This window comes from Mya arenaria, chromosome 7 (genome assembly GCF_026914265.1).
Source record: "Mya arenaria isolate MELC-2E11 chromosome 7, ASM2691426v1".
Lineage (NCBI taxonomy): Eukaryota > Metazoa > Mollusca > Bivalvia > Myida > Myidae > Mya > Mya arenaria.
Window position 1 is genome coordinate 40,356,273 of NC_069128.1, and position 14,616 is coordinate 40,370,888.

The 14,616-nt window shown below is 34.0% G+C and overlaps 1 protein-coding gene across 1 annotated transcript in view; it reads right to left on the reverse strand.

Annotated features, from left to right (window-relative positions):
• Positions 1–14,616, reverse strand: part of LOC128240004 (uncharacterized) — a 136,786-nt gene that overhangs the window by 61,509 nt on the left and 60,661 nt on the right. Inside the window, exons 26-36 of the mRNA XM_052956480.1 lie at positions 13,975–14,082; positions 12,971–13,084; positions 11,718–11,828; positions 10,906–11,055; positions 10,106–10,274; positions 7,660–7,838; positions 6,498–6,566; positions 5,059–5,209; positions 3,513–3,670; positions 1,421–1,594; positions 223–495 (exon numbers count right to left, since the gene is read on the reverse strand). Coding sequence (XP_052812440.1) covers positions 223–495; positions 1,421–1,594; positions 3,513–3,670; positions 5,059–5,209; positions 6,498–6,566; positions 7,660–7,838; positions 10,106–10,274; positions 10,906–11,055; positions 11,718–11,828; positions 12,971–13,084; positions 13,975–14,082 — 1,656 coding nt within the window. The remainder of the gene's footprint in view (positions 1–222; positions 496–1,420; positions 1,595–3,512; positions 3,671–5,058; positions 5,210–6,497; positions 6,567–7,659; positions 7,839–10,105; positions 10,275–10,905; positions 11,056–11,717; positions 11,829–12,970; positions 13,085–13,974; positions 14,083–14,616) is intronic.

Genomic DNA, 14,616 nt, shown 5'->3' on the forward strand with positions numbered 1-14,616 from the left:
ATCCATGTTTGCTTTTAAAATCCCTTACAAAGACATTCCATTGAATTCTTACATATAATTATCAAATTATTTACCAAATTCATGAGGAAAACTCTTAATTGTAGCCATTCAGATAAGATGAAAGCTTAAATAATTTTGGTTGTAAAAAAAATATAAGAGAAAACTTTTGTGTATTCTTAGTTGAATCACATTATTTGGATAACTATTAAGACAAATACTTACATTCGGTTGTATTTATAGTCATATTATTCAGATTCACACATTGGTAAAGCCAGTCCTTTTCTTCAAACTTCAAAAACCCACTTTGCCACAAAGTGTTTCCATCATTTTCATCCTCATGGCGTAAGCCGAACATCAGGTTTGAAATTGTAGGTTTTCGGAGTAGGTACATGAATTCGACTTTCATAGCCCTTGATGTCGCTTTAAATGCAGGCGACTCTAGCAATGACGAATCCATTTCACCCGCATACTGGTTTGTAAACACTACGGAGCGGCCTTGAAATATTGTTTTTGAAATTTAAAAAAAAAATGTAAATGATGCAAACATACTGAAACAAATTCAAATTCAAATATTCATTGTATGAATGCCTCCGGCCCATATACAGATATGCATACATAAATGCATATAGACAATGTGGAGTTGACCAAACATATAATTCACAAATTATTAGTAGTTACTATGGCATCATAAGTATTAATCAGCTAATGTCTAAATTGTTTCTAATTTAATTTCAATATAATGTATAATTAACACTCATAATCGTTTTGAATACTATATAATATAGACATGATAAATATTGCTTTGTACTCTGTATTCCATTTTTTACCTATACCCATTAGAGAAACATCATTTTAATCAAACTTAGTGAAAAAACTATTTTTTCCAACTTTTATTTACAAACACAAAACAGTTTAGGCTAGAATATTTTCAGTAGCATTAAAATAGCTTTTCGGGGAAAGGGTGTGTTATATAAAGTCTCTCCTAATGCTAGTATCTGTTAGCAACAGAGTTCTTATTTGAGGTCTTATTTCCAGCATATTCTTCACATTTCACCCAGTCCGACCATGTAAAACGTGACCGAGTTAATTTAAGTGGCAGTAATACGTGTATTCATATTTCGGTATCTAAATTAAATCTCATGTCATACATTACAATACACACAAAACAAGTGCATGCTTAAAACTGCCGTGAAACGTTAAATGTTATTAGTTATAGGTCATTTAACACTGTTCTGTACAATAAGGAGATTTAATTGGGCGAGTACAAAGCTTAGAAGAGTCAAGTATAGTTTTCCCAGCTCTCTCTCTCTCCCTCAAACTCTCTCACACTCTCTCCCTCTCTCGTACGTACAGTATTTTGTTATTTCACCCAACATATTCATAAAAATAGGAAGGTTAACTAATAACAAAATCATCTTACCGTTAAACCCTAACGATGGTAACTGATCATCGTATTGTTGTATATAATTGAATTGCCACATTGAGTCCCCGTTTACAACTGAGACATTATAGCCGCACATGTCACCAAAAGAACAGTTCACGTTAGAAGTGCCAACATCGAACGGGCAATTTTCCTCCGTTACCGAGTCTTTGTCTTGAAAACAAATGCATTTTGAGCTATTAAGACAACGTGTAATGTTATTGCCGTAGCATCAAACGCCAATAAACATACACTATGCTGCATTTAGTGATTTTATAATCATCTCCGACAGATCGAAGAAGTATAATATGGGTGTTTGTTTACCATTATCTTTAACTGATCGAAGGAGTAGAATGTGGGTGTTTATTTGTCAATGTCTTATACTAATCAAGGGAGTAACATTTGGGTGCTCCGTCGTCATATTAGACTTATTGACGGAGTAAAATATGGGTGTTTTATTGTCATTTTTGAGTGCTCGAAGGATTCAAATGATGGTGTTATTTCGTCATGTTAAACTGATCGAGGGAGTACAATTGGTATTTTTTATCATCATCTTTAAATGACCGAGAGAGTAAAATATGGGTGTTGTATCGTCATATTTGAGTGCTCGAAGGATTCAAATGTTGGTGTTATTTCGTCATGTTAAACTGATCGAGGGAGTAAACTGTGGGTATTTTTATCATCATCTTTGACTGTTCGAGAGAGTAGTTTGTGGGTGTTTCGTTAGCATCTTGGACTGATTGAGAGAGTAAAATGAGGGTGTTTTATAAGCATCTTTGACCGATTGAAGAAGTTTGTTGGTGTTGTTATAAGCACCTTTGACCTACCGAGGGAGCAGTTAGTGGGAGATTTTGTTTTCATCTATGACTGATCGAGGGAGTAACTTATATATTTTTCAACGATTGTAAATCAAGTTATAACAGAATTATATTAATCACACTCGTTGGCACGATGTTGCGCGAGAGTGTGGTCTTGTGTTGTGGGGAAAGCCGGAGTACCCGGAGGAAACCCACATGTCCGCCTAATAATTGAAGTTAACGCAACTGAAGTAATTATCTATATTACAGATATAAATGTGTTAGTACGTACCGCAAGTTGTGAAAGGGAACCCCCTTTAAGGGGTCGGTAATTATTTTATACATAAACATTTTAAACAAAATGTATTCTTTGGCAGTTGATATTAAAAATGTATCATTATCATACATGCCTGGTTTAGATTGATTAGCTTACTACAGGTAACGTAAGCTGTTTCAGTATTGTACATCTTATATTGAATGGCTTACTACAGGTAACGTAAGCTGTTTCAGTATTGTACATCTTATATTGAAAAGCTTACTACAGGTAACGTAAGCTGTTTCAGTATCGTACATCTTATATTGAATGGCTTACTACAGGTAACGTAAGCTGTTTCAGTATTGTACATCTTATATTGAATAGCTTACTACAGGTAACGTAAGCTGTTTCAGTATTGTACATCTTATATTGAATAGCTTACTACAGGTAGCTTACCACAGGTAGCGTTAACTTTTTCAGTATCGTGCATGTTATATTGAATAGCCTCCCACAGGTAACGTAAACTGTTTCAGTATCGTACATGTTATATTGAATAGCTTACCACAAGTAACGTAAACTGTTTCATTATCGTACATCTTACATTGAATAGCTTACCACAAGTAACGTAAACTGTTTCTTTATTGTACATCTTATATCGAATAGCTTACCACAAGTAACGTAAACTGTTTCATTATTGTACATCTTATATTGAATAGCTTACCACAAGTAACGTAAACTGTTTCATTATTGTACATCTTATATTGAATAGCTTACCACAAGTAACGTAAATTGTTTCATCATTGTACATCTTATATTGAACAGCTTACCACCAGTAACGTAAACTGTTTCATTATTGTACATCTTATATTGAATAGCTTACCACAAGTAACGTAAACTGTTTCATTATTGTACATCTTACATTGAATAGCTTACCACAAGTAACGTAAACTGTTTCATTATTGTACATCTTACACTGAATAGCCTACCACAGGTAACGTAAACTGTTTCATTAGTGTACATCTTACATTGAATAGCTTACCACAAGTAACGTAAACTGTTTCATTATTGTAGCACACTTTTGGGTCCCAACCGTTGTGCAAGCAGGAGGATAAAGAGGATCCGTACGAGCATGTAATACGATCAATAAAGCTAGGACCTGATCCGGGAGGACCATACCTCACTTCAGCATTGTCCTCACTAAAGAAAAGGAAACGTGCCATTATACTGATAAGTTAGGCTGGAGTAAACAGTATATGTTTAATGTTAAAGCTGCACTCTCATAGATTGAGCGTTTTGATGAATTGTGTTTTTGTCATGGAACAAGCCAATTTATGCGAAAATGCATGTTAACCTGTCATATAAATTTGCTGACAAAACCTTAGATCGCAGATTTTATATTTCGCAGATTTTATATTTAAGTTCAAAAGTTGTATGCATTTTTCTTTAACTGTAAGTAACGCCTTTAGCCATAAAACATTACTTTTCAATCGAAAATATGAAAATCTGCGATCTGATCTTTTGTCATCAGTCTTTAATCATTGGTTTGCAGATATATATTAACGCAAACATCTGCTCATTCAAAGGCAAATAATAAAAAATGTTGTAAAAACGGTCAATTTGTGAGAATGCAGCTTAACAAAACATAACGTTACATTTTTTACAATTAAAAACCAGCAGACACTTGAATATAGTATGTAAATGCGTTTCTATATTCCTTGTTGGTACAATAACGAAACCTGTACAATCTTAAGTAAGGCCTAAAAAAAATTTTGTCTGTTTCGGGTAACCCGACCCTACTTATAAAAATGCGCCGACCCTAACTATTTTTTCCTTTTCTGAGCAAAAACAATATTCGTTAGCGAAAGGCGGATAAATGCAGATTTTAATCAGAATTATTGTTTATATGATAAAACAAAGTCAAGCAATGACAGTAATGTAGGAAAGACTGCCATGTGCAAGAAAACACTCTGAACTTACGACAGATTTTGAAAAAAAAAATCCCTACCTACCCTACCTAGAAATTTTGGGAAGGTTACCCTAAACAAACAAACAAAAAATGGCCTAAGCATACTCTAGCTAGAAAGCATGATAACTTATGGCAAAGTATAAAGTCGGCAACTGATGAATATCGAAAACGTTAAAACGTTGAATAGTTAAAGATGCGCTCTTAATCCCAACTAATATTTACCATAATTAATACAGTTATTATAATATACTAAAAAGATGAATACATGTCAAAAACAAGGTTTCATATGAAGGGAACCGGACTAAATTAGAAAGAAAGGTGCAGAAAACACGGTATTTCTACCTTATGAGACGAAAGTAGATCACAGTTAATCTTTTAGCACTTACCAATTCTTAAATGTTTTTGCGTTTTCAGCTATTAAATCAGTAACTATCAGTTCCATAAATGCATCATTTAGAAATTAGTTAAAGATGAATCACTCAAAAGTTATGTTTGCTATACATGTGTATGTATTGATTTTGAATACGAGTGTCACTTAAATAGTTAAAACATTGAATATTTGACAATGTTCGGATTGTCTCAACTATGCTTCTGTTACCTGGACGCCAATTAATCTTACCTAAATCCGAGGGTTTTACACAAAATGCCTGGTGGCGGACTTAATGCATCAAATCTTGGTCGACATATTGTACCCCATATTCCACCGTGATATATTTCAACCCTTCCTGTCCAACAAAACTCGCCATCGGCCAGTCTATAACTCGATTCAGCTGTACAAATAAATATAGAATATTCATAGCATCCTTTTAAAAATACGGTGAATTGGCATTTATGATTTTGAATTGTCCTTTATTATTGCTGTACATAAAGGTTGAGTTATTAAATAGCCGTGGTGTTGTTTACGTCGGCTGTGTCATCCAATGCGGGTCGTCATGTTAAAACGTTTATATTGGATATGAATGGGAAAAAAATTCAAGATATTTAAATGGTTCTTGCTGCCAGAAACAAAAAGCGTATAGAGTAATGCCCACTTTCCGTCTGAAAAAAACATGCAAGCATTGACGTAATCTCTTGTTTATTTTATGAACAAATATAACTAGCTACAATTGACCTGTTGCTTCTAAAGTTAAGACAAAAATATAATAACTATAAGATATACGTAGATGAACCATTGCATGCTATTAATATGAACATTTTCAAATGGGACTTTATTTCGTCAATAAATAATAACACATGGTCACATACTTCAATGATCTGCCAATCTGTCTCCGACAAGTGAACATGCGGAGGGAGGCTTCCATCTATGTCATGTTAATTATTGCATCTTGTTGGGATGCTTTGGTGATTTTTTTTTTAATTTAAACGGACAAGACACCATATCAAACATTTGCAAAAAAAAGAAAATTGTCAAAAACTTCCATATATTTTATATCATTGTGTACAATGCATTGAATCTTACTATATTTTTCCAATTCGAAAAATACTAGGGTTGTCTACCACGTAAACCCCAGTCAATTTAAAATAGCGTTGGTATATGTATACATGTATGTTTAATCACGTGATTTTCACATGCTTAATATAGACCTAATAAATTTAGAATCCATCATGAGCTGTCTTTAAACTGGTAAACTCAGCTGAGACAGTGACAAAATATTCTTTCAGTCATGTAAAATTATGTATTGTCGACCATATATTAGCTCGTCTATGCTTGTCCTGTTGAAGAAAAAAGCTTTGATAATTTTTGGACCCTTTGGGTGTCGATCCCCTTTAATCCATTAAAAAAATGCCACAATGTGAATTATCAATAAATGTACAAAATATGATCTTACTTTTGGTCAACTTAATGTTTTATTCACGATTGACGATTGGAAGATTGACCCTACGACTCACTTCAATGCCCCGCCACTAATTCCTTATGCCAATTGGAGGAAGCCATTGTTTGTTTGTTCCCTTGTTAAGTATTAAAACATAGTAAAATCTTACAAATAATGCCAGCTCTCTTGTCCCACTAAAACAACTGCAAATCAATTATTTTTATGAAGTCATAAGGTTACTTACGACTTGCTGTTGTTGCCGGCGTCGTTGTTGAGGTCACATCTGGGGTCATCGTGGTAAAAATGTTATTCCCTGGAAGAAAACAGATAAACTTTAACCATATGAAATGTTTAGGCAACAGAAGAAAAACAGGAAACAAAGTCTTTATGCTAGCCCTATTTGCATATGTATCAAAAACTTAAACAAAAGTTTTTATATAAATATCAGATCCCATGGAATTCAGCAAAAAAAAAATAATGTACATACTGCCTTAACTGTATTTCAGATATTTTCTCCATCATTTGTTTTGCATATAAGAATTCCCTTATAAATGATTTCTAGCACACCGGATAGGCATTTCCGGTGACGTCAGCCGTGCTGGAAAATCCCACCTGGCATCCCCCCATGCCAGATGAGTCACGCGCTGTGACGTAATACTTTTTATATCTTTTATTATATACTTTAAGTAACCATAATTATGAGATTTCAATAGATGAGTTTCATAAACATTAACCTCGCAAAAATATATTTTCACAACAAATCGAAATAACCCTTCAAAGACTTGATATCGAAGGAACTTATTGACGTTGACAGTAAATAAAAATTACTGCGCGGCATGACGTCAGTAAACATTATCGCACGCGCTTTTTGGTGAAATTTACAAAACTGCGCCTTTCTATGCATTTTTCACAAAAAAGTGTAATTCGAGGTATGCTAGAAAAATATCTATCATGTGTGTCCGTTCCGGATAGAAAAATCCTACCCTCGGGCAAGCCTAGTTACCAGACAACGCAGGTGCTCTCGGGTCTGATTTTTCTATCCGGAACGGGAACACATGACAGATATTATTAATCACAATTGTTGGGTCACAGATATCAATTGTTCAATATCATCGATATCTCAATAAATTGACAAGTTTGTTTTTATATGATGATTTAAACTAGGCCAGTATTCAATATTCTTATCAGTATCCTTAGCCATGCCTCAGTGATTCCATTCAGCCTATTGGCCAGCTACAGGTCAATCTAAACCATTAGTTTCTAATATAAAAATTGAGTTTAATCTAAGTTGCCTATTGAATAAGGCCCCTAGGGTCGTTTATGTTCACTCAAACCACACTAAAAGGCGTAGAAACTTGAAAGGCGAGGAAAAGTTGAGTACTTTACAATATCTTAAATATACTTACCGCCGCACGATATTGACACATCTTGCTGGTGACTACAGAAATGGTTCCCCCAAACACTGGAAGCACACTCGGACAGGCGACTTTCACTTCCATTACACCGCAAGTTTGATAACCAGATTGGTCCTTCAAATGTGCCAAAGTGCGATGATCCGGAGGAAAAATAAATATGTTCCTCGACTCTGAAAATAAAGTATGTATATCATCTAGGCTTTTAACTTAGTACAGTAAAACTGCGGTCGTTCGAACAAGCGGTCGTTCGAGAACCGGCGTTCCCTCGAGGTCGGAGTTGGGTCCCGAACTTTGTTCCTTCTATTTTCATATAAAATATACCTACGCTGCATCGAAACCTAATTATATCGAGGAGTCGAGCTATATTCTCGGTCCCAAGTACACAAATCATGCACAAAACCTTATGGCTCCCTCGAGATCATAATTTCACACTTTTACCCGAACGCGTGTTCCAAAATCCTTTGTGTCACTTTGCTTTGCAACATGTCCATTTTCGATTTATTGATTTATTGATATTTCTTTTACATTTTATATTTAGTATACATAAAGTAAACGACAGACTTTGAACATATGAGCGATTTCCACAACACATAATCGGTGTCTTAGTAAACAGACAACTATATACTTGAAATACACTGAAACATATTTCATAACAGACTGGAGAATTGAAAATCGGGTCGTTCAAATCATCGGTTCCCTCGAGGTTTAGGCTCGGTCCCCGGCGACCTCGAGCGATCGCAGTTTTACTGTATTGATAATGCCCTATATAAGGATAAAATGTTGTTGTTTTTTATATCGTGTTAAGTATTTTAGCTCGATGTACATTCGAATGAAATATTGAAGGTCTAACTACGCGTGTTAAAGAGTTTTACACAATGTAAATTCGTGCGAAGTCTCTAGCACAACGAAGATTCGTGCAAATTATTTAAGTTTTTGAGCACAATGAAAATTTGTGTGAAGTATTTAGCACAATACACATTTGTGCAAAGAATTTAAGCACAACGAAGATTCGTGCCATTTTGAGGTATGATACACGCCATTTTAAAAGCGCACAATAACGGTTTATGCATAAATATTATCTTTTTTAATTTAATGCATTATTAGGATTAACTCATTTGACTTGTATAATCAAAAACAAAAAAAGCATATTATGTTATACGAGGTATGTTCGGAAAGTTCCCGGATTGAACGCATTCCTTTTGAAAGGCTCATTGTATTATAATGAAATTAAGTACGGATTTACTACATCTTTTATTCCATTTCACTCTAAAATTTCGATTCCATACATATAACAGTAAAAAAGTTACAATAAATTTAAAACATGTACCAACGATATGGCGGAGCAACCCGACGTTAAAATTTATAACGTCAACGTCAATTCAGTTTACTCTTTCTCGAAATAGCGGCCATGTGCTTGCACGCAACGTTCATGTCTCCTGACCCATGATTTGTGAACAGTTTGAAACCATTGTTTATCAAATTAAGACAGTACAGAAAAAGAATAAAATATTAGACTTTATATACTGAGTTTTCAATCATTAATTATGTGGGCACAAAATCGTGAGTTAAAAAAAAACTAAAAAAATACCGCATATATTGTATTATCTGTACACGCTTTTTTTTGTTTTTGGCCATGTGTGTTAAACATAATAATGCATTAAATTTAAAATATATTTGGATCAATCGATTTTGTGCGCTTTTAATGCCACCTTGTGACTCATTTGAATCTGATTGAATGCGTTTTTTATTCACAACAGAAGCACAAGGACTGGACAAAACTACTGAAGGAGTTTTAGTTTTGTGCACACAACCTTTTTATGAAAGTGCATCCTCAGTGTGTGTATACCACGTGATAAATTACGTCATAAATGCTTCGACGAGAGGCAATATTTTGTTTCGAATGAAAACAAAGATTATTTTACTCGTTCTTCACCATATTAAATAAAACATAGCGCAGTCTACGCCGCTTACAGAGCAAAGCCTACAGTCTTATACCAGGGTTTGATTGAGAGTGTAGTTTCTTAAAACTTTTCGAAAAACCCTTAAACAAAACCGCGGCCTGATTGAGCACTGTCAAAACATTTTTTAAGACAACTTTGTCGAAGTGTTTTAGGAAGCTTATTACCTTATCAAATTCCGGTAATAATACGAAGGCGGGGCGATTTGAGCGACATGGCCCTTTGTTTCATTTAAAATGGTGTAGAAAAAGAAAAGTTATCTTTGGTTTAAGTCTACATTCGAGTCAAAATGATGCCTTCCGGTGTAGCATTTATGACGTATTTTATCACGTGGTATACACACATTGATCCTGATAGGGTAAGTGTGAGGCAGTGTACAGGGTTTATATACAAAAAGCTTGGCATCTTCCCGTATATCTCATTGTTTTGTAAAATATGTCTGCGATATTGGAGCAAAATGTCACTAAATCAAAACCTACGTGTATATGAAACCAAGTTGGCGACAGATAACAACCGCATCTCCCAAGTCAAAGCCGTCATCACATATTGTGCCAAATTCCTCATCGACACCAATACGCTTGATGATTATCTTCCCAAATGCTTGTGATGTTGTGTCATTTTCACCGTCATTGAGACGAATTTCATAGCCTATTAATTGCATAAAATAACTAAAACAAAATATTTAGAAACAAAATGCATCAGAAAGATATAAATGTTGATTGAACTGAGATATTTTACATTTCCAAGTGAACCATATAATTGCAAGTATATACATGTGTCAAATATAAATGTAAATACACACAAGACGATAACAAATTATATAAACATTCCCCTAGTCATTTGTATAAATAAACCTTGACGTTAATATTGTATAACACGCAAATAATTATGACGTCATTGTTTATTTCAATATTTCGCTCCTAACGGATTAGCATGACGTCATTGAACCAATGAAATACGACGTCACAAATGTCAGCTTTTCTTTTATAAAAAAGTATGTTGTCGGTTACATTCCTTTAAGAACAAATACTAAACAACAGAAGATACTCCTATTTTAATCATATTGAATACTTATCTAATATGTAAATTTATGTATTGATCGCATTTTTCTTGCGTTTATGCTGTATGAACGCAGAAGTGCAAGCGAGCAAATGACCAAGAAGCGCCAGCGCGCTTTATGGAATTTGCTCGCGTGCCGTACTTAGTTCATACAGCATAAATGCAGAATAAAATGCGATCAATCCTAAATAAACATTAAAAACAATAATGATGTGTTAACCTAGTGTCTCCGGTGGTGTCTTCGTTGTTATAGGTGGACAATTTAACCATTCGTCAGACTTGTCGTCGCAGTCTAGAACACCATCACATCGACTTGACAATGGCACGCATTGCCGTGTGTGGTAGCACGAAAACTCGTTCTCGGTACACTCTGAAATTAGACCAAAACACTTAAATGAATATATCAACTTACTTTTCACAAACGGATCCGGCGCATCCCCCTCCCTTAATTCGTCCAAGTTTTCCTTTTATTTCAATTTAAAAAATAAAAAAGTAATAAAATACGCCCAAAATGCACCTTTATAACTAAAAACCTCCACATCTTCCCAACATTTTAAACCAAAAAGAGGACTGAAGTCAAAAGGTTACGCTCTTAAATTACGCACCCTCTAACGTCAAATCCTGGACTCGCCCTTTATTACATGAACTAGTATATTATTATATTTTGATAAGTTTACACAATGTATACATTCATCTTTTTGTGAACTCATTAATTCTGTATATAAATTAAACACTGTTTACAACGTTTGACAAATCAACTTTAATGAGTTAATCTGCTGTCAGTGTATGTGAACCGTTCCGCAAAATCGAGCCGTACATTTCTACAATTCCACAATCCAAATATGATTATTTTCAAAATGTCGGACTGCCCTCAAAACAAAATAATGCTTAATAGTCAATTTTCATAGAAATGTGTAAGGATATATTATTTTACTAATTGAAGCGACACATATAATAACAAAACATATGCAGTTATACATTTAATGAATAAACATGATAAGGATATTAGCTGAAATATGTTGTCCTACTCACCGAATTGACACAGTAATTCATCTGAATGATCGTAACAGTCTACTATGTCATCACACCTCTGTGTGTCGTTAAAACATCCAGACCCATCGTTACACCGCTGATAGTCACAATCTAAAATGGAACAAATAAGTTTACTATATGATGTTTATGCCTTTATTCATAAATATATTATTTATTCTTTATTTCATACAGTAAGTCATTTACCTTGGTCATGTATCTCACTGGTCATAGGATATAATAAGTTTATAATATATCATATACTTTGTTTTCAGCGTAATGATTTCATAGGAAAACCATCTGTACACATCCAAACTACAAAATACTGGTCTTGCAACACTTCGTGTTCATCAATTGATAAACCAAAGTCTTTCATGTTATTCACGCTTTTCTTTAATTTTGACAATTTTAGGAAATTGACTTGAGTAAAGCCTTCAGTGAATAAAACATAATTTAGATGTTATGAAATATCTTCCTTGAAGTTAACACTGTGTAAATATATAATAAAATTGTAATATTAAAAGTGATTCTGAAAAAAAAATACGAGTCCAGGCAGTGTTTGGTGTATTAATAATTAACATAATATGACGATTGAATATCACTAAAGTTGTTAATTTATAGATTTTAGATATCGGTTTAAAACTTTAAAACCATTTGAACTTAAGAAATCACTCCTACGCACAGGGTACAGAAGGTAGAAAATTTCGCTCTCTATATGCTTATCAAATAATGCTCACCATGAGCCAATTTCTGACCACTGTGCGCAAGAGTGAAATAACCTTATTTACCCAACTTCACATATTAACATACTTTAGTTTCTTAGGAATGACTTCTACAAATTCAGCGTAATAATGTCAATACCCTTGTTTGCATTTTCGTGTGAGCCAATGGCAAACGAGGATTTTTGCAAAAGTTCTGTTCATTGTAGGTAGATATTTTCTAACGAATGATCCAAAAATAATTTCAGTCCGACTATTGGTCCACGACGGTTTACTTGTTAGACGAGTGTCATGAGTACAATGTAACATGTTCTTGGTGCTCGCATTTTTGTGGGCAAATGACATTGAAGAGTTCTTTTCTACAAATTTTCCGAATTCACCAACAATAGCCAAATAAGTAAGACTAATTTTGGCGATTTCTAATATCAAACACAAACATTTACATAAAGCAGTTATTGCCATAACAAAATAAATAGTGAAATGTGACGCTACAAAAAACAAAGCCATACAATTTCATGTAAAAAGTAATGTTCTTACCACACCCTTTCTCATCTTCCCCAGCTGGACAGTCATTTTGTCCATCACATATTGAGTTGGTTGGGAAACATGTATCGTACCATACACTGCATCCTATGTATCCTTTGGCGCACGCTGTAGGAGAAATAAAAATAAATGAATCAAAGCTAAATTTCATGTAGTTTCCATTGTATTAATAAAAGGCATATGTGTTTTAGGTCTTGAATTCGAAATAACAATTTCACTGAAACGTCAGCGTGCACAGGGGCGGGAAACAGTTTCAACGACGTCATTTCCGAAATGACGTAAGCATTCAATGTATCACGCTGTTCTTAAAAAACACACTGCCATTTATATTATTTCTATGCACATTTTAAAAGGTTTTGTTTCAGTTTAAGATCGCAATATAACCTCTGTAGTTTTAATAGGCCAAAGTATCAATATATGAACCATTGTTATGCATAGCAGGATGTATAGATTAGTACATTATTTAAGTTGAATTAGTTTTTTATTGTATTAATAAAGGCATGTTTGCTTCATGTATATGGAAATGTTCGGCTGAATTTTCGATATATTCAGTTTTCGTTAAACACCTTATAGCCAAGGTTTAGAAAGAAATCAACGCTACTTGATATTTAAATGAGGAGAGATATATAATATATTTAAAAACATTGGACTTTATACATGTAAACGCTAGATAGCTTCATAACTTATCAAGTATAATTCATATTAACTACTCAAGACTACACACACAATTTGATACTGAAATATATCAGTCTACTAAGTTGGAATATATATAAAATATGTAGAAACGCATTCAACATACCAAAACAAAGTCGCACTTCGATGCAATATCGCCCATATAAATATATTATAACAAAGAATGAGGATTACAGCAATCTTTCTCATTGATCGGAATGTGTCGGCCTTGAGTAAAACAATATGAACGATATTTAAAAACCACCCCAAAACACAAACACAATCGCACAAAGGGGCTTATATAATTGGCATGGTGCAAGACTTACAGCATCCCTGTTCATCGGTCTTATCATTACAATCCTCGGTCTGGTCACACAGCCGGAAGTTGTCAATACACTTATTAGTATCGCAAACAAATTGGTCTGGCATACAGTCTGTGAAAAAAAAACTAATTATAAATCAAATGCAGTCGACATTGGCAACACCCTTGCCTGCGATGTATTATACGTTAAAACTATAATTCAATAGTTGGTGTTATAAATAAACTGGCTTGGCCTTATCTGTATCATATTCATATCGGTGATTAATAGAGATTTATCAGTGAAATAAAAAAAGTATTTTACTATTTCAAACCATGAAATAACAATTTGACAATCTCACTGTTTTGTCATTGACATAGCCCGCTAACATTTCCAAATGAAACGTCAGCGCGCATAGACCTAAAAACAATTTTAACGAATTTCCAAAATGACTTTACGTGTTTATTTGATTTGGCCCGCTGATCTAAATAAATACAGCTGTCATTTTATATCATTTATATACTCATAATAAAACGAAAAATTGTTTGTGTCAGTGTTCGATAGCAATATAACCTTGTGGACACCAAGAGACAACATTTAACGAGTGGCTATATCTTTTGGTGCTCACTCGGAAAAGTTCATGTCAATCTTGCAAACCAATTAGTCTCT